The sequence below is a fragment of the Diadema antillarum genome, unplaced genomic scaffold (assembly GCF_040938485.1).
Source record: "Diadema antillarum isolate AM-2024a unplaced genomic scaffold, OU_Dant_1.0 scf00000019, whole genome shotgun sequence".
Classification (NCBI taxonomy): Eukaryota; Metazoa; Echinodermata; class Echinoidea; order Diadematoida; family Diadematidae; genus Diadema; species Diadema antillarum.
The window spans coordinates 2,674,203-2,696,609 of NW_027270908.1; the positions used below are offsets into that span (position 1 = coordinate 2,674,203).

General features: G+C 37.6%; 1 protein-coding gene across 1 annotated transcript in view; it reads left to right on the plus strand.

The window, feature by feature from the left end:
- The window catches only part of LOC139728604 (uncharacterized), a 151,705-nt gene that overhangs the window by 50,311 nt on the left and 78,987 nt on the right, over positions 1 to 22,407 (plus strand). The window contains exon 2 of the mRNA XM_071639548.1: positions 14,029 to 14,098. Within this exon, the coding sequence (XP_071495649.1) occupies positions 14,029 to 14,098 (70 nt within the window). The remainder of the gene's footprint in view (positions 1 to 14,028; positions 14,099 to 22,407) is intronic.

Below are 22,407 nucleotides of genomic sequence, written 5' to 3' on the forward strand. Positions count from 1 at the left end.
CAACGTTTTTTCCAAACATTTTAATATCAGACAATTTTGAGAAACATCAAAATATACGCTAAAGAGAATTTCCGAACCACCTATGGAAAGTAAGGGCAGTCTTTAAAGTATTTTAATACGTAATTTGATTTGATATGATTTGATCAATTTGTAGATCAACTGGGACCTTGGTGAGCTTGAAGATCGCTCTACAAAAAGATTGTGCCCTAGGACCAATTCCAGTCCATATTCAAGTCGGCCTTATTAGATCCTCTAAAAATCAAATAGAACGTCAAAAGTTTCATAGACAAGGACATCCATGATTTTAGGATACAGTGGACTCCCGTTATAACGAAGTCCTCGGAACTGTCAGTTTCCTTTCGTTATATCGAAATTTCGTTATAACCGAATAAATAAACAATAGAAAAAAAAACATAGAGAGGAAAATATTGCGGCCAGAATGTTTATTTTGTTGTAACCGGAATTTCGTTATAACCTTGTTCGTTACAACGGGAGTGCACTGTAGTAGTGAGATTGTCTGTGTCACATCAAAATAATTCACGGCATCGTCTGATTTGATTTGCATTTGTGGTTTAAAGGCATGATTTACCATTTGCAGGTGAAGCAGAAACCAGCTTTAGTGCTTCAAATTAGTTCTAAAATGTGAGTTGGGGATAGAAACAACCAGTGTAAAAAAAGGTAATCAGTATAGTCAATGTCAAGTATTGTAAGTACACAATATTCGAACAATAGTTATAATAAAAGTGTTTCTAGACTAAACCGTCTACAGTTATGGTTTAGTGAGAAAAATAGTGATGTCTCCTTATATCTTAGGTTTTATTTATTTTTTGTCATATGGTAGCAGGTTTTGTGATACAACTGACCTACATATATGCATCAAATGTGATAACTCGAACATTTTGAAATCACTGCTCCCAATGGTAAACTGTACCGTTAATGAATTCCATTGTCTCTTGAAAGAAGAAAACATTTCGAATTTTATAACTTTCATACTTCATGTCTTAATATATTCATTGAAACTTCTGACATCTGTTTGATTTGCTTTTACTCTCAAGAGTCAACTCTTGACATTATTGTGGTATTGCACTTTAAAGACAGTACTGTGCAATATAAAATAAAATTCGTGTGGACTTGTACAGTAGTCATTCATCAGTTCACTATTCCCTGATCATTACTTACATGTATGGGGCCAAAAGAATATCTAAATGTGTGTCATTTGTTTTATAATATTTTCTACTATTTTCCTTCAGATTACTTGGATATACCCATAAAAAACCTTCAAAACTAATGCAGATTCTGCCAATGATATCATCCACGTCATCTGTCAATCACTGATAAGTACTAATATGATTATCTTCCCCTAGACTGAGCATACCATTCACGTTTCCCTGCAATGTTTTTTAATAATGATGACAACATGCAAGTTCACGGGATGGTGCATTCCAATGTCTTTTGTTATTTATATAAGCACTTAAGCAATGATTGACAGATGATGTAACAGAATCTTGGTTTGGAAGTTTGTCCTGTTTTGTTTTGTGGGTTTTTTTTGCGGGCTTATCCAAGTTTTGTGGGAAAAAATGGAAAAACAATAATGAAATACATTACACGTATTAAGATATTCCTTTGGCCACAAAATGGTGTTGAGGGTGATCAACAACACAAGTCCACATAACATTTGCATTGCATAGGTCCTTTAAATATCCTAAGTATGTAATATTAGTACGTCTCTAACATGCTCAGTAGAAGAAGAGGAGAAAGAAAAGAACGAGAAAAAAAAAACTGCTTTTGTCACAAGAAAGATGGGCTTGTGGTGGGTCTTTGACCTTCACATTATATCCAATGCCCGTTGACACGGCTCGTAATTGACAAGGCCAAGCCATTTGCGAGCTTATAACTCATCTTTTTTTCCCGATGATTGGTTGAACAGTATTACCTAGTCCATACTAGTCTTCGAACCAGTGGCGTTGATTTTGGTCGTGGTAATCATGGTAATATTCGACCAAAACGTTTTCTTAGAGAAACTGGTGATGGCACATACCAGACTTATCAGGAGTTGGTATCGATTCTAAGTACTCTCTCGTTTTAATCTTTGTTTTCCCAACTCATGTGATTGTCCTTAATAAATGAAAACAACAACTACAACAAATCTTCCAGGCTCGTCCATCCACATTTTCCATCCGAGCAATACTCCCTTTAAAGGCTCCCTTTAAAAGGGCATTGTACCGGTTTTTTATTTTTTCATATGTTGTTCTTTTAATTCTAAAAGACCCAGCGGTGCAAACAGAATCAAAATTTCATAACGATTTAGTCCGTAATTTCATGTTGAAAATGAAAATTTTTTGGCGAGAATTATGCTAATGAGCTGACGAGCCCGGATATCGTGATGTCACAGGTGCCAAATGTTTCACTGATTACAAGCCCTCGCATACGCGTGCGTTAAATCGTGCCGAGTAGCAGACGACGCTTAGGCCCAATTTAGCTAGCAGGCGGCACTTGTGTACTGTCCTATCCATACAGCTGTCTCAAATTTCGCTGAACCAAATCGCACCAAAATTACAGGATATACTTCTAAGCATATTTTAAAATACCGTATTATATTTGAACGAAATCGGTAATCGAGAAGTATCAATATTGACGCCGAATTTCAAGTTGTCACTAAAAAAAACCTCACACTTCGCGAGAGATCTTGGTAAACGAGATATGCACAATCTAGAACTGAAGTTAGCCGACTAGTGCTGTGCGAACGGGGAATTTACGCGGGAACTAAATTTTAAAATGTCATGATTTTAGCGATTTTTGTGATTTACGAACTTTATTTTTCATTCAACTTAGCTCAAATAATTTATGAATTGATTTCTTGCTCCCGATTACTTGAAAGATTTGTCCCATGATATTAGATGGCTAACTTCAGTCTGTGCGTGCGCAGGTACTTATAAGTAGGGCTACTACAACTACGCCGCGATCACTCTTGTTTAGTCGTACAGAGCAGATTGTTTTTAGCGACGACAGGAAAGTCGACAACTTCACTTACGCTTCTCAACTTGCGATTTGGTTCCAATTAGCGTGAGCAAGTGGACATGAGTCATAAAATACTTCTTGTGATTTTGGTGCAATTTGGTTGGGTGAATTTTGAGATATCTACATGGATACGGAAGTACTCTAGCACTATGCCTACACCGGCGCTTGGATCGCGAGGCAGTGGCACTGTTTGTATCTCCGTGGTCGGGCCACTCTTCCGAGGTATGGGTCCTACTAAAACTAGATCTAAGTTAGTCCTTGGTGTTAATACGACCACCATGAGATTTATCTCGACCACAAAAACATTGAAAATCGATAAAGCAGATACCTTACCTGCAAAATTCAGCACAGAAACAACAGGGCCTGCAGCACAAGGGCCTCTAGCGGCAACGCTAGACCTTGGAGTCTGGACTTTCGTCTGGACTTTCTTCAAGTTCTGGCAGCAGGGCCATTCGGGGTATGTATTGCATACGAGACGTTTACGCTGTGCCTATTATTAGCGCTGTGCACGTACAGCTAGCTGTCGACGGAGCGGCGAGTAGAGTCTTCTCGGTCCTTGACTGCTCACTAGTCCTAGTCCTAGTTCTAGTCTAGAGTCTATATGTACTGAGTGCCGTTTTCTTCTAACTAGGCGTAAACCGTGATTGCCGTTGACTATTTTTTGGAATTAGATTTTAAGAATCACTCAGTCCTCATCTTCGTTAGATAGTTTGAACTGTGATGTCGAACCATTATCGCTCATCATCTATGCATAGTTAGTGCAACGTTACTTTTTTTACACATAGTTTTCTATGGGCAGCACGTTCGGACAATGATGCCAATTTCATTTTGCATATCTGGAATATTCCCCACAAATATGGTCTAAATAAAAAGCTTTTGAAGAGATTCCTTTTAAAAAGTAATAAATATTGTTTAACATGTTTATTTCAGCTCCATATTGCAATTTTACTAAATAACAGTTTTTGCAGTACTTCGTGTGAGATTTCATCAGTAAATTGACATGTGTAGAACCTTTCTAGTTCGTTTTGCTAAATTCGGAGGTTGGCACCTGTGACGTATGCCAAATTGTGTGGATCGTTCCTTGGCTTGCTCGTTTTCATTTTTTTCAAAAAATCATTACAGGCTTATCCTGGGTTTTAGAATCCTCTCTTTCCAGTTGTAGGCATCAAAAAATGTAGATTAGAATTATCAGACAAGTAGAAAATGTCAGTACAGGTTTCTTTTAAAGGACCTTTATAAAGCAGTAAATCAAGGAAGAAAACAATCACAAGAGTATAATATTACGACGTCATATCCTCGAGGAAAGACATCTGTTGACGTTTACAAGCACCTGTCATTCCTTGACGAGAGTAACTATGAAAGTACAAGCCCCCCTCATCAAGAGCTGCTACCACCAGAGTGAGTGGCCCCTTTGTCACTGCAGAGCGTCTCCTTCGCCCCACAGCCTTTGGGTGATGGGCAACTCTGCGTAACCTCGCCAAGGCGTCGAACTCTGCACGTCTATTCATATCTGCACAGCATGTAACCTTCCCCCAAATAACTCTCTATAAACAGGTAAAGAAGGTAGAAAAGAGAAGAAGATATAGGTACAGAAGACAGAACAAGAAAATATTAGATGCAGCTCTATCAAGTATCGTATGTATCTTGGGGCATGGTACCTGATAGCATACACCAAAGCTCGGTTAAAGATGTGCTAACCTGTTTTGCACTATTTCAAAAAGCAGTCGATACGAATTTAACTTTTGCAGATCCCCCTTGCTTTGAGTATACACCGATTATTCAAGTTTAAAGGTAACAACAGTAGGTGAGGTGAATTTCACTGCAGTCATTGTTATTCGTCTTCACAATTCTGTCGTCGGGAGAGGGAAGCGTTCACTTTGTTATGGTTGCGTCGCAGACGCCTGGCCATCAATGGATGAGCGATATACGATCGCGGCGATCATTAACCTCTGGCTCTGCGAAAGTGCATGGGAATGGTTTTGAAACGATCGCGCGAGTTGGCTATTGAAATCGTTAATCATCATTAAGAGTCGGAGAGTGTGAACGATGTGACCCTGTTGTTTTGATTGGGGGACCTCGGCATTCTTGTAAATAGGAACTTGACCGCAGTCGGCCATAGGCGACAAGAAAGGGAGGGGGTAACAGAAAGAAATTTGAGAGAGAGGGAGAGAGAGGCGGGGGCGCTATCGCTAGTAGATGGGGAAATACATGTAGTAGCCTATATTCGCGGTTTACACCTACATACTTGTCCAGAAATATGGACAAGCGTTTACTTCTATCTTTCTTTCTTTTTTAATTTTATAGGCCTATAGGTTAAAGAAATTGGTAATCTTACAACCTTTTGTAATCCACAAGAAAATAATTTGCAGAGGAGGGTTTCAATCGGAGTATACAGTGAGATGAATTATCGCTGAAAATACTCACTGATATAACCAGGAGAAGGCTTTTTGATTTTCAGACCATCCTTGCCATCTTTCCGTTATTCAACATTTAATTCGCTTCATTTTGTTTGTTTGTTTTCTTGCATATTGTTTGTTTTTACTTATGTATTTGTTTCCTGATTTATTTATTGATTTAATTGTGTATTTAGGTCCATTCATTTACTGATGTGTGTCTTTATATGTTTTTTTTTTGGTCCATTTATTCATTTATCTATTCATCTACTTATTTACATTCTTAAGATTTACCAGATGCCTTGACACGAAATTGTCAAAGACAGCATGTGTGGCTTTATAATTTGAACAGAAATAGAATGCTCCATGACACCGTTGTTACCGTTTGAGCCCCAAGGGTCAAAGGGTAAAGACCCCTTTTCGAGTTCAACCACAGCTCGTGGGTAGATGGATGACTTTTGGTGTCAAAAGAGTACGTGGCAACCTTCATCTCGAAATACCCGAGGGTGTAGCAATGGGACACGAAGACATTCCTTTGTGTCCAAAATTCGTCTTCAGTTCTTAAAGGGGAATTCCGGACCATTTAAAAGTTAGTCTGATAAGAAAGAGTAAAATAATTATGACAAGCACAAACACTGAAAACTTGGTCAAAATCGGATTAAAAGTAAGGAAATCGTGACATTTCTTGAACAGTTAATATGAATATGTAAATGAGTGAACCAATGATGTCATCACCTCAAAAAATTCCATTGTACAAAATGAAATGACGAAAATACAACTTTTTAATGTAATGTTTATGTTAGAAGTGTGATTTTCAAAATCTTTTTATGTGACTTAACGTGTTGCAAGTACACTCCCACTTCATTCCTCATATAACCTGTATTATGCAATGTGTACATGTGATGCAAGCAATATCCTCGTCAATGCATCTTTGAAAAAAAAAAACTTCCTATGTCATGTCCAAGTTTGAAGAAACTTCTATAATGTTTTTCTTTATTCTATGTAAGATATACAGAAGACATTGATAATGTAGACGAGTGCTGATACGCACTTAAAAAACAAATCGACGATCTTACTATCTGCAGCAAATGCACAACGGCAAAGGTCGACATGAATTTGTACTGTATCATACGGTAGACCTTCGATATCACGAATACGTTGTATAGCACATAAATACTTAATGCCGCATCCAAAACGGACCCATTATGATAATTTAAATGCAAGGAAGCAAAACCGTATGTTGTTCCTCACTGGATATCATACAAAATTAATGTGAAGTATTTCTTTTGAATTGCCGCGCTACGTCCCTCTAAAAACGCCGAAGGGCTGCGAGTGCAAGCGCATTCTTTACCGCATCAGAAAAGGATTAAAGGTGAACTAATCAAATCAAAGATAGGGAAAGACATAATGGCAGGGAATTAATATGATTCCTGTCAGAATTGAATGGTTTTTTGTTCTCCGTTTTCTTGCAAAACCAAAACAAAACAAAAATGTAAGCATCATGACGTGGATATCAGCTGTCATTCTGTTCTTATTCGTAATTCTGATTATGACTTTATAGGAACTATGAAACAAACGTTAGTCAGCAAAACAAGATTATAATACTAGTAATCTGCATGGTCCCGCTGCGTATTGCCATAAATACACATATATAGAATATAGAAATATATATATGTATGTTCATATCCAAGTTTATATTATATATATATATATATATATATATATATATATGTACATGCTTATACGTCTAGCTAAGGATTTGCAAGGCTCGAACCCAAACATAAAATAACTTTAACTATAAAGCACTTTAGTACGTTTGCATTTTATCAGGTCGCGAGACCAGTCGGGCAAATCATGAAAAGTGATTTAAAGTATTAGCCAGCAGTCAAGTATAAAGTTATAAAACTTCTTGTTATGATTTGCAACTTTAGATGAATTCTGTGAGGGGATAGTTTTTATTTTTGGTTTTAAGAATAAGATTTTTTTTACATTATACTTGATGTCTTACACAATAGTATTGAAATTCATGGCTATTATTGTACATAAGAATTATGATTTAAAGCAAGTGTTAAAGAGTCTGATTCTTTTTTTTTCAAAGTTCACGTTTCATATTCACTACATTAGATTAAATCTTGTACAAAATAATCATATCAGACTTTTCTTGACAGATCTCCGAACAATCAACTTAAAAAAAAAGATATAAAGAAAAGCAGTAAACACCTTTTTCTTAACTTATTGTATCTATTCTGTTGATTGTTATACTTGTTAGTCATAAAAGTATTATTATCATTATTATCATTATTATTGTTATTATTATCATTATTATTGTTATCATTATTTTTATCATTATTATCATTATCATTATGATTGCAAAATTCCTATATTATTTACATTCTGTAAACGCAGAATCCCAGCGCATACCCAGTAATATGTTTTTCCTCTTTTCTTCTTCAGATGTTACTTGCGATCATAATTGTAGTATAATACCCAATCACATTATTTCATCAGTTATACCAGGAAAGTCAAGGCTAGTTATTACCTTTGATTCCAGTTTTAAAAAAAAAGTTATTCAACTTTTAGTTATTAGAAATTGTCAATTATTGTAGGTCAAGATAAATGTACATGTTGCACTACGTTCGTGTAAACCTTTCGTGCAAAGCCAAGAGAAGCTGCATGTTTCGTTTCTTTTTTATTTCAGTCCAGTAATTTAAAATGATGAACAAGAACTCGAATGTATAAAGCTTCATCTAAAGCTCTTTTACATGTCGCGTCGGCACATTGTATAACATCCGAAGCATTTCTTCTGTTTTTTATCAGAAAAAAAGACTTTCAGTCACCATAGATTTGCCCATTTTCCTTTGTCCCCCCCCCCCCAAAAAAAAAGTGTTAGCATAATATGTTTTCCAATATGATATAATTTTCTCCTTAGAATGTTTACTTTTCATAATTTCTACTGCCAATATAAAGGTAAATGACACATCATGACTACATGCAAGATGGTTTCAGACACAGGACTTGGCAAATAAACAATATATAATTGTGCCAAAAAATGTCATGTACATGTAAGTTATTGATATGCAAAGCTGAAAAAAAAAAGTTAAGCGCAGCTATCAGGCTCTGTCGTTTCCATGAAATGCAATGTTTTCTTATGCCATTTATACAGAATGATTACTGATGTATGTAGTTGTTATTGAGATAATTGGATTTTGACCACTGCATTGAGCCAGGAGATACCGTGATGGTGAATGATAGATATGACGCAACAGACACAGCAAACAAACATCCGGGGTCTTGACCTAGGTATGCCCTGAATTAAAAACTTAATTGTGACGTCGCTGATTAGGGATGACATGCTTGGTTACCTGACCAAAACGTACGAGCCTGGAGTGCCGTTTTCATCTTCTTTTTTCTTTTTCTTTTCTCTTTTCTTTTTTTTTTTTTTTTTTTTTGGGGGGGGGGAGGTATCCCCTCGCTTTTTTTTCGTTACATCGGTGAGTTAGAATGTATTGATTTTAAAGGAATGGTATAGTTCTGGTTGAGACCTAACTTCATGTTTCTAGCTTCTTTTTGTGTTGTGAGATAATGAGAAACCTCTTATGAAATGTGAAAGAAGATGGAATTCTATTTCTAAGGGGAATTCAACGTTTGTTTAATGAAAATTGGTTTTGAAATGGCTGAGATATCCAAAATAAAGCAATCCTAATAACAGGTGGGACCCACCTTTTATTAGGATCACTTTGTTTTACTTTGTTTTTGGATGTCTCAGGCATTCCAAAACCGATTTTCATGTAATAAACTTTGTATTCCTCTTAGAATGGTATGCTCTGTATTATTTCACTAGTGGTTTTTTAGTATCCCACAAAAAGTTAAAAGCCCAATCCTCATCTCCACCAATACTATACCATCCCTTTAAACCTAAAAACAAAAAAACAAAAAACAACAACAAAAATTTTAACCAAAAGGCGAAAAGGATGTTGTGTGTTATTCCACTGTATACATTAAGACTCCACTGCATACATTTAGACAAATATGAAAAAAATAATAATTAAACAATGATAAAAGCTGTTTAAAGCACCCCCGACAAAGCGCATTTTGAACAAAGTTGTTTTGTGGTCCACGATAAAATTTTAGAGGAAGGCTTGGCCTTTAATTGTATACGTTCACATTTCTGTACGGGCACTGTTCCAATTATTTGTCGGGAACGTGCCAAATTTTACTTTTCAGCTCTCTGTTGTCCCGTTTGGCTCTAGCTGCAATGCTTTTCTGTTGTGATGTCACCATTTTGAGTGCGTCAGACTTGATGTCATAAAATCGAAGATCCTTACGGACACGCTGGCTGTTAACAGGTGTCCTTCAGAATTTCATGGCAATTGATGAGTTCTCGGGAAAAACACCTTCACAAAAATGACCTTCGAGAGAGATTAGGTATGTTTAGTGTTATACCTGGAAGGTATCACTACCTTCCTTAGTTTTTCTTTTATCGCAGAGCTGTACGAGCTGAAATTTTCAGTATTTTCTCGTTTGCTGGTAAATTTGGTACTTTGACAATAACGAAAATTCCCCTTGATGTCGCCAGCGAAATTGTACGTCAATTTAAACATGGTTCGCACAAAAAAATGTATTTAAAAAAAAAAAAAAACGTTTTCGAGTGTTCACAAATAAAAGTTAGCAGCGTTCTCTGTTTAAGATTGCTCATGATTCTCGAAAAGATTGTGAGTGTTAATGATGTAATGTTAATCTTGCACTTTCCGATCATCACTACAATCTTCATGGTCCTTACTCGTTTTGCTCTAACTGTCGCCAAGTATCATTCATCCGTTCAGCCCTTCAGGTCTGATGAAGAGGACCGACAAATACTTCTTTCTTTTTTTTTCGTTTCATGTTGACAAGTTTGTTTGCCGGTGTCTGCTTATACTTTTCTCGATATAGCTTAAAGTCATAATTTACCATTTGCAGATGAAACAAAAACCGAGTATTAGTGCTTTAAAATAGTTCTAAAATGTGAGTTTGGGAGAGAAACGACCACTGTAAAAATTTGAATCCGTATAATCGATGTTATGTCGATGCATGATATGTGATATCTTGAACATTTTTTGAATCACTGCTCCTAAAGGTAAATAGGACCTTTAAAATGCGTACTTGTATACTTCAGGAGACGATGAATCTTTCAGCAAATACAAACAGGAGGCAGTCTTAAAAGTGAAAGCGTTCCGTCATAGGAGCAGGAGCCTTTAGGAAAGATGATGGCAGTAATAGCAAAAAAAAAAAAATAAAATAAAATACAGCACACAATCCTGCTGCAGTTATGCCAATTAAGTAGCAAGGTTCAGCTGTAGATGTCAAGCATCAGAAAGTGAGCGCAAATCAGAATCAATGGCGAAGTCCCGAGCGGTAGAAGATGGCTCCAAATTTAACCGCTGCCATCAATGTAACACTCAATAATTTGGATGTACCGTGGTAGAGTGTTTACAACAGCAGTTCAATAATGAAGCATTACACATTCATTTGAAGTCCACCAGCGGGTTTATTTAGCACAAGATGTTTCGAGCATGAAAGCACATTCACAATATCAAGTCCAGTACAGTGCGGTACAACCCATTACAAAAGCCATAACCCAACGTAGGGGATGGCTGGGATTTTTCAGCAGATCTGAGGTCCTCACCTGAAGGAGGTGGGAATCAAGACTGACTCTGTTCTCCTATACTGTAGGCCTATCTCTGTTTATGCTTATCATTCTGGTTACTGTGACTACAGGCATGTTAATTAATAGCTATACCATATGTTACATGTGAACAATATACTGCTTTAATATAAAAGAGTGACTCACTTGGGAAGTAGAGATAGGGCTATACATGCTGTGCCCTGTATTATATTCTTAATCCTAGTGCTATATTTTTAATCCAAAGCCTGTTCAGTTGGGTTTTATTTATTCTATTGTGACACACAGTTCCTTACTGCTGAGCACACTGTGTATGCCTACAGTGTTACAAGCCTTATCAAACTTACATGCAAACTCCTTACTAATGTTATAAACCTTATGGGTTATCCAGCCATCTTCACAGATGGAAAATGAACAACAATGAACAACAACAACAACAACCAAGCATACATAAAACTATACCTTACATACTATTCATCGGTACAGCCCTTCAGGTCTGATAAAGAGGACTAAAAAATACTGTCTTCTTCTCTTTTTTTTTTCGTTTCATGTTGACAAGTTTGTTTGCCAGTGTCTGCTTGTACTTTTCTCGGTATAGTTTCCTTATTTACCGCGTTGGCTACTAATCCCAGACGGAAAGTATCGTATACCACCCGTTCAGAGGAAACGGAGTGCTGTCTTTTTTTTTTTCCTACCAGGGATGAGAGGTATTTAAGCACCTTCCGTGATCCTTCCAACAAATATTTGACATTGACAGTTAAGACGAGAGCTCGGCCTCTCGAAACGTTGTGTTTGCAGTCTTGTCTGTAAAGTATCCATGCTTAGTGAAAGGAGAAGTCCGTATTGTTGGTCTTGTGTATGCGACGGGGAAAACGAGCTAGAAGGCATCAGGTCACACTTTCGTCAAAAGTTGAGTAAGCAGGTAGCGGAGCAAGGATGCCGAGCAGTGTAAGACGGATTTCTAAGAGCAGCGGTAGGGAAATGATTTGTCTTTTAACCGCTAGCATAGCACGTTGCCTTGCATCCATACTTCCATTTCTTTGTCACTGACGAATATACAGTATACTACAATATACATGTATGTCAATGATTTTCTTTTTATTGGTTTGAAAGGGTTAAATGGCTCTCAGACTACTGCTACTTCTACTACTACCGCTATCTCTACTACAACTATTACTACTAGTACTACCTACTGCTACTGTTGCTGCTGCTGCAGCTACTACTACTACTACTACCTACTACTACTGCTACTACTACTACTACTACTACTACTACTACTACTACTACTACTACTACTACTACTATACTGCTACTACTACTACTACTACTGCAATTTCTACTATACTTCTCTACTACTGCTACGTCTACGTCTACAGTTCTACCTCTTCTGCTACTTCTAGTACTTTTGTACTAACCTACTTCTACTTGTACACATGCTTAGCCTCGATATGAACCTTGTTGCTGTGTGACGGTTGTTTAAGCCTTTGCATCCACATCAATTTATTGTCCATAGGAATGTGTGTGAAATTTGTTGCACAGTCGACTCGCTGACACGGAAAGGGTTAAAGGGATAGTACAGTATCGGTGGAGATGAGAATTGGGCTTTTAACTTTTTGTGAGCTACCAAGAAAACACTTACGATATAGTACAGAGCATACCATTTTAAGGGGAATACAAAGTTTATTTGATGAAAATCGGGTTTGGAATTACTAAAACATCCAAAAACAAAGTAAAACAAAGCAATCGTAAGAAAGTGTGGGTCCCACACTTTATTAGAATCGCTCTTTTTTGGATATCTCAGCCATTTCAAAACCAATTTTCATCAAATAAACGTTGAATTCCTTCTAGAATTACATGCTCTTTCATATTTCATAAGAGGTTTCTCATTATCTCACCTAAAAATGTTAGAAACCTGAAATTAGGTCTCAACCAAAAGTGTACGTTCCCTTTAAGTGTTAAGGCGCTAACGATGTCATAGATTCTCTCGAGCAAGTTACTTAGATGGTGTAAACTAAATCAGAGCGAATTCACCAAGCCGTGCTCAGACTATAGAGCTTCTGTTTGTTCAGTTTCCGGTTTTTGTGTTTTCTTTTTCCCGCAAAGTCAACGCACACACAAACACACACACACACACACACACACACACACACACACACACACACACACACACACACACACACACACACACACACAAATTGCATTTCTTGCAACCACATGATAATGAATGTTGCTTTCCGATTCGTAAGACCACATCAAGTCGGAATGTTTTCTGTTCATTTTCCGTTTCTTGTCCTCAGTATAGGTACCTCTCCTACCACACTTTGTGCTTGATACCGTAACAGTCTCTTCCTCATCCCATAAATGTCTGATTTCAGGAAATGTAAAATGAAATATGGCTTCAACAGGTCAAAGATTGTTGTCGCGATTGTTCCATGAATAATGTGTGGTATTGTGAAATCAGTGTGAAAATGATACTCCGAGAGAGAAGAGAGAGAGCGCAGTTTAGTCACCCTGTTTGCTAATGTATCTACATGTATGTGCTAATGTGTTCTACTAAGTTTCATGCAATGACACTGAATCCACACAGACAAACCTGTCTAAAGCGACCACTCATGTAAAACAGGTCATATGATCGCTATAGACAAGTGTTACATAAGACAAGTGCAGGCAAATTTGGTGCTGTGGCCAACGTGAATAGATATTTTCAATGTCCCGTATGATTCCATATACACCACGACACACCCATCCATCCATCCATCCATACGTACATATATTATAATATGCAGTATGTATGTATGTATGTATATGTGTGTGTGTGTGTGTGTTTACCTGTATGGGGTATATTTCCCTTTAACTATTGTGACCCGCTAATGCTATCGTTTTAATAACTTCCTGTAGTCTAGTATACGTCAGTGTCTTTTTATCATGCTTGTGTTGTTTCTATTTTCCCCAATCCAGGAAACTCCTTTAAAATCGAGAAGAGTGTCAAACCGGAAGAGTTGTACACGCTGAAAGAGGAACTTGGAAAGTAAGTAGTTTTTTGTTTACATTACAATCTATTAATTATCCTTTTTAATCTGCATGAATAATTTCATGTTCTTGCGTAGATATACGCGCTGGTTTGTCATCATGTACACTTGCGCACGAACATATTGAATGTTTGGAATATAACGCATGGTTGCTCACCGTTTCCTGTAATTTGCTGGATTCTTGGATAAGTTCCCACTTCAAAGTGTAAACAATATTCTTCTAGAATAATACACTCCACCACAACTTAAGTATACTTTATATGGCATCATAATTATGCTAACAATTAACAAGGAATAAATAAAGCGCACCAGCAAGATGTATATCAACTAGTGATGTATAAAAGCACACAATTATTGAATCTATTGAATGCAATGAGGGTCACCATTAGTTGTAGACATGATTTTATAGGTTCGACATTGTTTTGCCTGATGTACTACCATGCACATGCGTAATCTTTATGAATGATTTTACCATATTTGCTGATTAAATTCTGTTGAGAATAGAAGAAAACTTCAAACTTACTTTATGATTTCACCAGGTTGAGACAAGTGGGTCTTCTTGAACATACGATCAGTATGTGAACATTAGAGATATTTTCGTGATAATTTTATCTTAAAGGGACATTCCAGACGATTTTCATAATTTCACATCATGTAATACATAAACTGACAACTCCATGTATAGATTTGTGGAATTTATTGTGGTTCTTGAGCAGAAAAACAATACTTTGAAAAATCTTAAACAAATTACACTGAACAAGGATGATGGCATAGGAGGTTCACATATTTCAGAAATGTAGCAGTTTCATTCAATTAGAATACCGCTTGCTTGCGAGTTCAGCTGTGTATAATCTATGCATACCTTCATCTTTTGTTCTGCTTCCTTGAGCCCCAACTCATGCATTCTTATGGTGACTCTGCCATGTCATCATCCTTGTTCACTGCAATTTGTTCTAAATTTTGAAAATATTCTTATTCTTTATCCCAATGATCACAAATTCTGAAATTCTGTCCTCAGTATAAATAATTTATAGTTGTTCGAATGTAAAAATCTGAAAATCACCTGGAGGTCTCCTTTAATGTGTTAAAAGAAAAGGAGAGAACAACTGCCTTTGAGGAAAGAGTTTTCAGCAAGAAGGGGCGCGTTGTTGTATATCACTTTGGTTCTTCATGGACCAATGACCACATATACCCACCTGCTGCATCACTATACTCTATAACACTGGCGTATCGACCCTTTAGGCCTAATCAGTCTCTATAATTGCAGGGAAGAAGTTTATTCCTGAAAAGATACTGTTTATGCTGCGTTTGCCGAGTTTCTACTAGTGGATCAATTTCAAGATCGACTTTTCACACCAAGTGGAACGTAGATAATTGATATCGCTGGGACCATAACCAGCGCGAGTCTGGGTGAATGTATAGTCACATGTGCATTTTAGTATATTATGAAGGCACGAGGAAACGCGTCGGTATATTTCATCTTCTCTGCTCCTTTATCTTTACCACCTCGTGGCGTCTTCTACTCTAGTTACACTGGCTTTTCGTATTTCCCAGTTTCTTTAATTATTGTTGTTGCAAAAAGTGCGATGACAAAGACTACTGCCTGCCTACTTTACGCAATATACCAACAAGTTTTATATACAAACTTGTCATATACTGTTACTTCTAGTGTTTATACTAGTATTATTATCTAAATGTTTGTTTGTATATATATATATATATATATATATGTGTGTGTGTGTGTGTGTGTGTGTGTGTGTGTGTGTGTGTGTGTGTGTGTGTGTGTGTCTATGTCCATGTGTGTGATATGTGTGTGAAATATACCAATACGTGTATACTTATTTTCAACCTATTTTTTTCCTTTTCCGTTTGGTATGATTTGTCTCTTTTTCCTTCGCCCTGCATAACCTTCTTCGTAGTCTTCGGTGTAGTTACTGTGAATGATCGAAGCGATATAATTGTTTTTATAACTTATAATCATGTCCTTTTGGTAGAGGCCTAAGCTTTGTCCCCAACGTTCCTCATCTGCTTCTCCTTCATCTTCAGTGTGGTTACTGAAAGTGATCGAAGCGATAGAATGATCCCCAATTCCATTCCGCCACAGCGAACCCCTAAAACCCATCATTACGTTGACACCTTTTGTGTCGAACTCCTGATCCGCAAAAACTCTTCGGTGAGATGGATCCGTTTCAAAAAGCTGTATCGATCTTGCACGCGCGGGCTGGAATGGAAGGCGCACATGTTGAGCTGGTATGAGGACAAGACGCCCTGCATGTAGCCATGCCTAATTAGCTGGAATCAAAACGCAGACGAGCAGCGCACGCGGGACCCAACGCCCCGCGGTTGTGCGTTCATTCATCATGATAAACACATACGATGGCGTGAGTGACCTTAACCATGGAGCTACTAGTAGCTCCATGCCTGAACTATACACATGTAATTGGGAAAAGACGATGTACTCAAACATAAACACGAGCTCCCTGGCGTCAATCCTGTCGTGAATGGCTAACCACTCTTCCGCGTGGTGTGTTTCTATCACGGATGTGTGCTTTCGCGTTGTCAGTCAGTATATGCACGAGTGAGTCGACCATTCATCTCTAGAGACTTGTCGAACTTGACAAGGAGTGTGACTACAGCCACACAGATGTCACATTCTGTAGCTAAAGAGACTGATGTACTAATAAGTGGGATTTCAAGGATGTATGGGTCTATCTACAATGATTGTGACAATTTTTATGTACACAAGAAATTCAAACTTTGATGCACCGGGTATCAATGGTTGGGTTTTAAAAGTAAGAAAAGGAAAATATCAACTTCACCTAACACAGTGTACTTCACTCGAGTTTATCCTTCTACCTTGGGTTAGTCTTTCCTATATAGTAAAACAAAACAAAACGCAGCACTGCCCAGCTTGTATCAATTTGTTAGCTTTCTATGCCATCTAATATAATCCTTATTGATTTCCTACATTGCTGCTCTCCAACATATCAAACATAACTGCTTGCATATTATAGGATGATCAATTGATGTAGAAACGCATCAATATTTCATCGTGAGTAATATCTTATTTATATATATATATATATATATATATATATATATATATATATATATATAAACATTATACGAATCAGGTAATTTGACTTCAGCACTCGATTACGTGTTTTCACCTTCTTGTTAAGACAGTGTCAAGTGAGGAGTTTTATCTATTTTATTTTGTTGTCTTCTGTTTAGTACAGGTGTAATCCTGTCTCGTTAGTTCCTATTAGCGTATCAAGCCTCGTAAGGCTTACAAGGAGGAAAAGGAATGAGGGAATGAAGAAGACGAGAAAAAGAAGAAGAAGAAGAAGAAGAAGAAGAAGAAGAAGAAGAAGAAGAAGAAGAATAGGAGGAGGAGGAGGAGGAGCATGGCAACCAAATCCGCATTGAAAGATCACTGCAAAAAGTCCGGTGTTAAATAGTGAACACCGAGCTGGTGTTAAATTTTCGGTGCTCATTTATGGTGTTAAATTAACACCTACGGGTGTCATTTCCAAATTTTAAACTGTTTTTTTTTTGAAGAGTTTCTTAGTAACTGCATTTCTTGTTGATTTTTAATTTAAACAAGACAATCAAGAATTTTACATTAAAATACTAGGCCTAGATTTTTGAAAAAATGTGAAAATAAATTTACACCACAGTAACACCAGCTGGTGTGGTCTCTTATTGAAGCTGGACGGGTGTTAAACCATTGATATTAACACCAACAAATATCAAATCAACACCATGTGGTGTCATTTTTGAATTAACACCAGTACAGTGTGAAAATAACACCAGGTACAGTGTCAAATTAACACCACGAAGTGTCAGGTGAACACTTTTCAACACCATCACAGTGCATTTTTAACACCTGTGGGTGTGGTCCTTTATTGAAGTTTGATCGGTGTTAGATTTAACACCCGTGGTGCTAAATCTAACACCGATGTTTTTACAGTGATTGGTGTTCTATTAGGGATACCCTGTGTTAAAGAAGTACTCACTGCAACAGACGGAAACAGTGCAGGCGTGATGTATATCGCCAGGCAGTTCGACTTGTCAAACTAATCGCATGGTTCTATAATAGCTCACGAAAACGACTGGCGAAGTCCCTATTAAAAAAAGTTGACTGCGATGCACTGACAGTGCTACCTAAGCTCGATTATAGCATGTTGCTTGGATATCAATACCAGGATTTCCAAATGGCCGATAAAAGAGATGGACAAGGAGGGTAATGACATAACAGACTCCACACTCTGACGAGCTCTAGCCTTTTATTTCTGAAGCCCTAGTAAGGTCTTGTTTCCGACTGATGTTGCTTGGTTTCAGCTGGGATGAACGGGTTCGAAAGTGATTTACAAGACCAGTTTCTCGCAGTGTTCATGTCGCTCACTGAGAGTTTGTTATGATAAACGATCGATTTGCTTTCAGCGCGCAACTCCAGATCTTATGAAAAATAGAAATGGAGAATACAGAAGAAAAAAAAAACCGACAGCATTCACGGCGCAATTTGCATAAGAGTGTCAATGATAATGCGTCGTCATTCAGCAAATGAATTTCTGGTCCAGAAGATGCGATGGTGCCTTTCAAGAATCGTTCGAGAGGAAACTTATGGTTAATACAGTCGGTTTTAGATCATAAATGTGGCAAAATGGTGTGTTTTATCAGTCCTTTATACTTCTTCAGCTTTTCCCTACCGATCATAACCAATGCAATATCAAGAAAGGCAGTTCGTTATCAGTAAAGCTGTTGTGGTACAAATGTATTTCCTTTGCGATCTTATCATTCTCATTTCACTTTTACAATGTGCAGTGTATACAAGGTATAGAGCGATGTGCATTTCCCTCGCTACTAGCAGTCCTCAATGTTAAAGGACAATTCCACCTTGACATACATGTGAGTTGAGTGAATGCAGCAATATTAGTAGAATACATCAAAGAGAGTCTGAGGAAAATCTGACAATCCGTTCAAAAGTTATGAATCTTCGAAGTTTCTGCTCAGTTACAGCTTTATGAGAAGACTACTATAGCTTGTGATGCCATAAATGTGTACAACGATATAAAGAAAGTACAAAGAAAATTCAACATATTCCCACATTTCTCACATAACAAAAGAACACTTGACTTCTCTCTTTCAGAAGGCAGGGGGAATAGTATTACCCCTAACATGCATCAGTAACAAGTCGAAAAAATGTGCACTTTATTCAAAAAGTCAAGTTTTGTGAAATTCTATTTCTATTTTCCTTATATCGTTCTCCGCATGTGACATCATCATACGCTGTTTTCCTAGTAGTCTTCTCATCCAGCAGTGACTGCGCAGATACTTTAAAAATTCATAACTTTTGAGCTGATTGTCCGACTTTCCCCAAACTTTCACCGATGTGTTCTACTACTATTGCTTCATTTACTCAATCCACATGTCTATGAAGGTGGACTTGTCCTTCAAGTTTGCACTGTCTGTTCGTATTTGCATTTGCTCGCCGTAGTCGGGTTCGGATACTAAGCAGCTGAGGTTGACCGGACGTCAGTGTTTTTACAGCTTTTTTCGCTCCTATCTCCCACGTTTCAGCGAACCTGAAAGAACCACCGAGTATAGCTGACCTTAGACGTGTAATGGTCATTCAAGCATTTTGCAATATGACGAATTATATTAGCCGAATAGATCCGTATGGAAATCGTGTTCTCGTGCATGAATGTCTTCGCTTGTGTCAATAGTGTGCAAGTCTGCCACACTACTCAATCTTGTCATCCTCCATCAAATACATGTATATCCCTCTGCAAAAGGCCATAACTAGATTCCTTCTGCTTTTCTTCACTCACGTTAAGTTGTCTTGCTCCTGTAGCAATAGTGAGCTGTAGATCTGTGACGCGAACGCTAAGACGACGTTAGTTAGGCCAAAATGGAGTTCTGCACATGCGCGATCAAGACAGCTGTTCCCATTGTCGTGATTATCTTACCCTGGAGGCTACGTCGTTTTAGCCTTCGCGTCGCAGATCTAAAGATCGCTAATAGCCTAAACGAGAAGACAAAAAAAAAATCTCTCTTCTTATTATGTCTTGATGACTGAAGATGAGTTTGTAGTCATCAATGATAAAACGTCTCGACTAGACCCTATAAGAGAAACAATCACCCATCTACTTCAGGCAAGGGTGTCAGGTATTCTTTAGGCATCTTAGAGATATTCGTTCTGCCCATCCCCTTGTAATTATGATTTTAGAGCCGAATCATAATTGGTTACAGACAGAAAGGCATGTTTGACTTGAAATGATGGAAATGAGTGAACCAGGTGCCCAATGTGTAGTTAAATTGTTGAAATCGTACAAAGTAACCATAAACTGAGTATTATCTTTGATGATATTGCTTAAATTGATGGAATTATAAAGCATACCGACAAATAATCAATCAGATCAATGTATAGTCAATCAAGACAGACAGTAGTTAAATAGACGAATAAAGACACAACATTCTTTTTTTTTCAATTAAAAACCTAGAAAACAAGAAATATAGAAGTGACATTAATAGATTAAATGCATTTATACTCGAACATGCTAGTTAGCAAGGTGTGGGATGTTATCCACGTTGTTACCTCTGCCTTGTGAGCCATCGTCAACTTCATAGTGTGGATTTTTACATCTGATCGTCTCTCCGATCAAAGTTCACTCGCGTGGTGAAAGCGGATGTGATTCACAGTGTAGGCACCTTGCGTGATCGACTGCCACAAGAGAAACATTTGTTTAGCAGAATTTTACTTCGTCTTTTCCGCATCCTGACTTTTAAATTCGATGATGTTATTGATAGGTGGATGTGGGAAGACACGCTTATAGTTTGACATTTGACATTATGTTTTATCTATTTTCGCGCTCAGGTCAACCTGTCAAAAATTCAGTCTGCAAAAAGAAAAAAAGAAAAGAAAGTATACGCACCATTCTATTCAATTGCAATGGGGATGAAGGAATATCTTTGATGTTGTGGAATGATTGGTCCCTGTAGCATTAGCACCACATTTTTATTCGTGACTGTCAGAAATACACGTGCAGTAATATAAGAAGACGAAACATATGGATAATGTTCATGTATCGTTTTCTTACCAGCATCTGCGTATCAAATTTAAGCAATCTTATCGTTAAAAGCCAAGCAGACGTGCAGTTTATCGTAATTCTCGATATCTTGAAACGCTTTGTGAGAGAAAGAAAAAGTGATAGAAGCAGTTTGATGAAAATATGCGAATTATATACTTCCGGTACTGACAAGGTATGTTGTTCTGACAACCCAAAAAGATTGTCTGAGGCTCGCCTAACATAGCAACACCTAGTGCATGCAAACTGGATTTTTTTTTTTACAGAAGTGATAAGTGAGTCAAATCTCATGTTTCTCCATAATTTACACCATACGTAAATAGTATACCCTCTTGATAGTCAGAGCCCTCCTGCATAAAGCGTGCATAAATAATAAATAAACAAATAGATAATAATAATGATACGGTCTTATTTATCCAGGGTAGCCTCTTCAGTGTTGCCACTGCTCTACCAGAGGGCCCTGCCATTATTACCCTAGCTTTGCCAGGTACCCATTCATACACCTGGGTTGAGAGGAACATTGTGGGTATAAACATCTTGTCCGAGGACGTAAGCAATGGGCGGGATTCGAACCGTTGGGAGTCTTATCCACTACGCCACAGTGCCCCACAGTGCACTCAAACATAAGTCAGAAAATCAAACTTAAGTCAGGAATCAGCCAATCAGAATTGAGTGCTCAGAGACTTCTTGGATTTTCTGATTTATGTTTGATTTTAACTTCTACGCAACAGGGCCCTATAGAAATAGTAGTGATGAGCGCTTTATGATAAGAATGCGAAGGCAAACAATAACAGTAACAAACTAAAGACGTGAACACACATACAAAGAGAGAACATTAACAAAGTGTATGTGCCAGACATAATTATACGCCGATTTCGGTGTTCTCGCGCCTTTCTAGGCCAACAGCTCCTCTTTCTTTTTTCATAGTACATGTATTATCAACATGCGACATGCTAAATTCTTCGTCGATATTTCGAGAGCAAAATTGGTATCCCGGCGCCGGTCACGCTTCGCCAAGCTTGTACGACAATGATGGTCTTCTAGACAACTCGAAGTGATAGCTAAGTGTGTGCGAAGACATTTCTAAAAATAATCATTGAACGAAATGTCGGTATATACCGCCGAACACTCTCCTCCGCGCCACACTTCTTGTTCTTGTTTTTCCACAGCCCCAAATGTACTTAAAAACACCCTTTCACTATAAGTCTTCCTTCAAT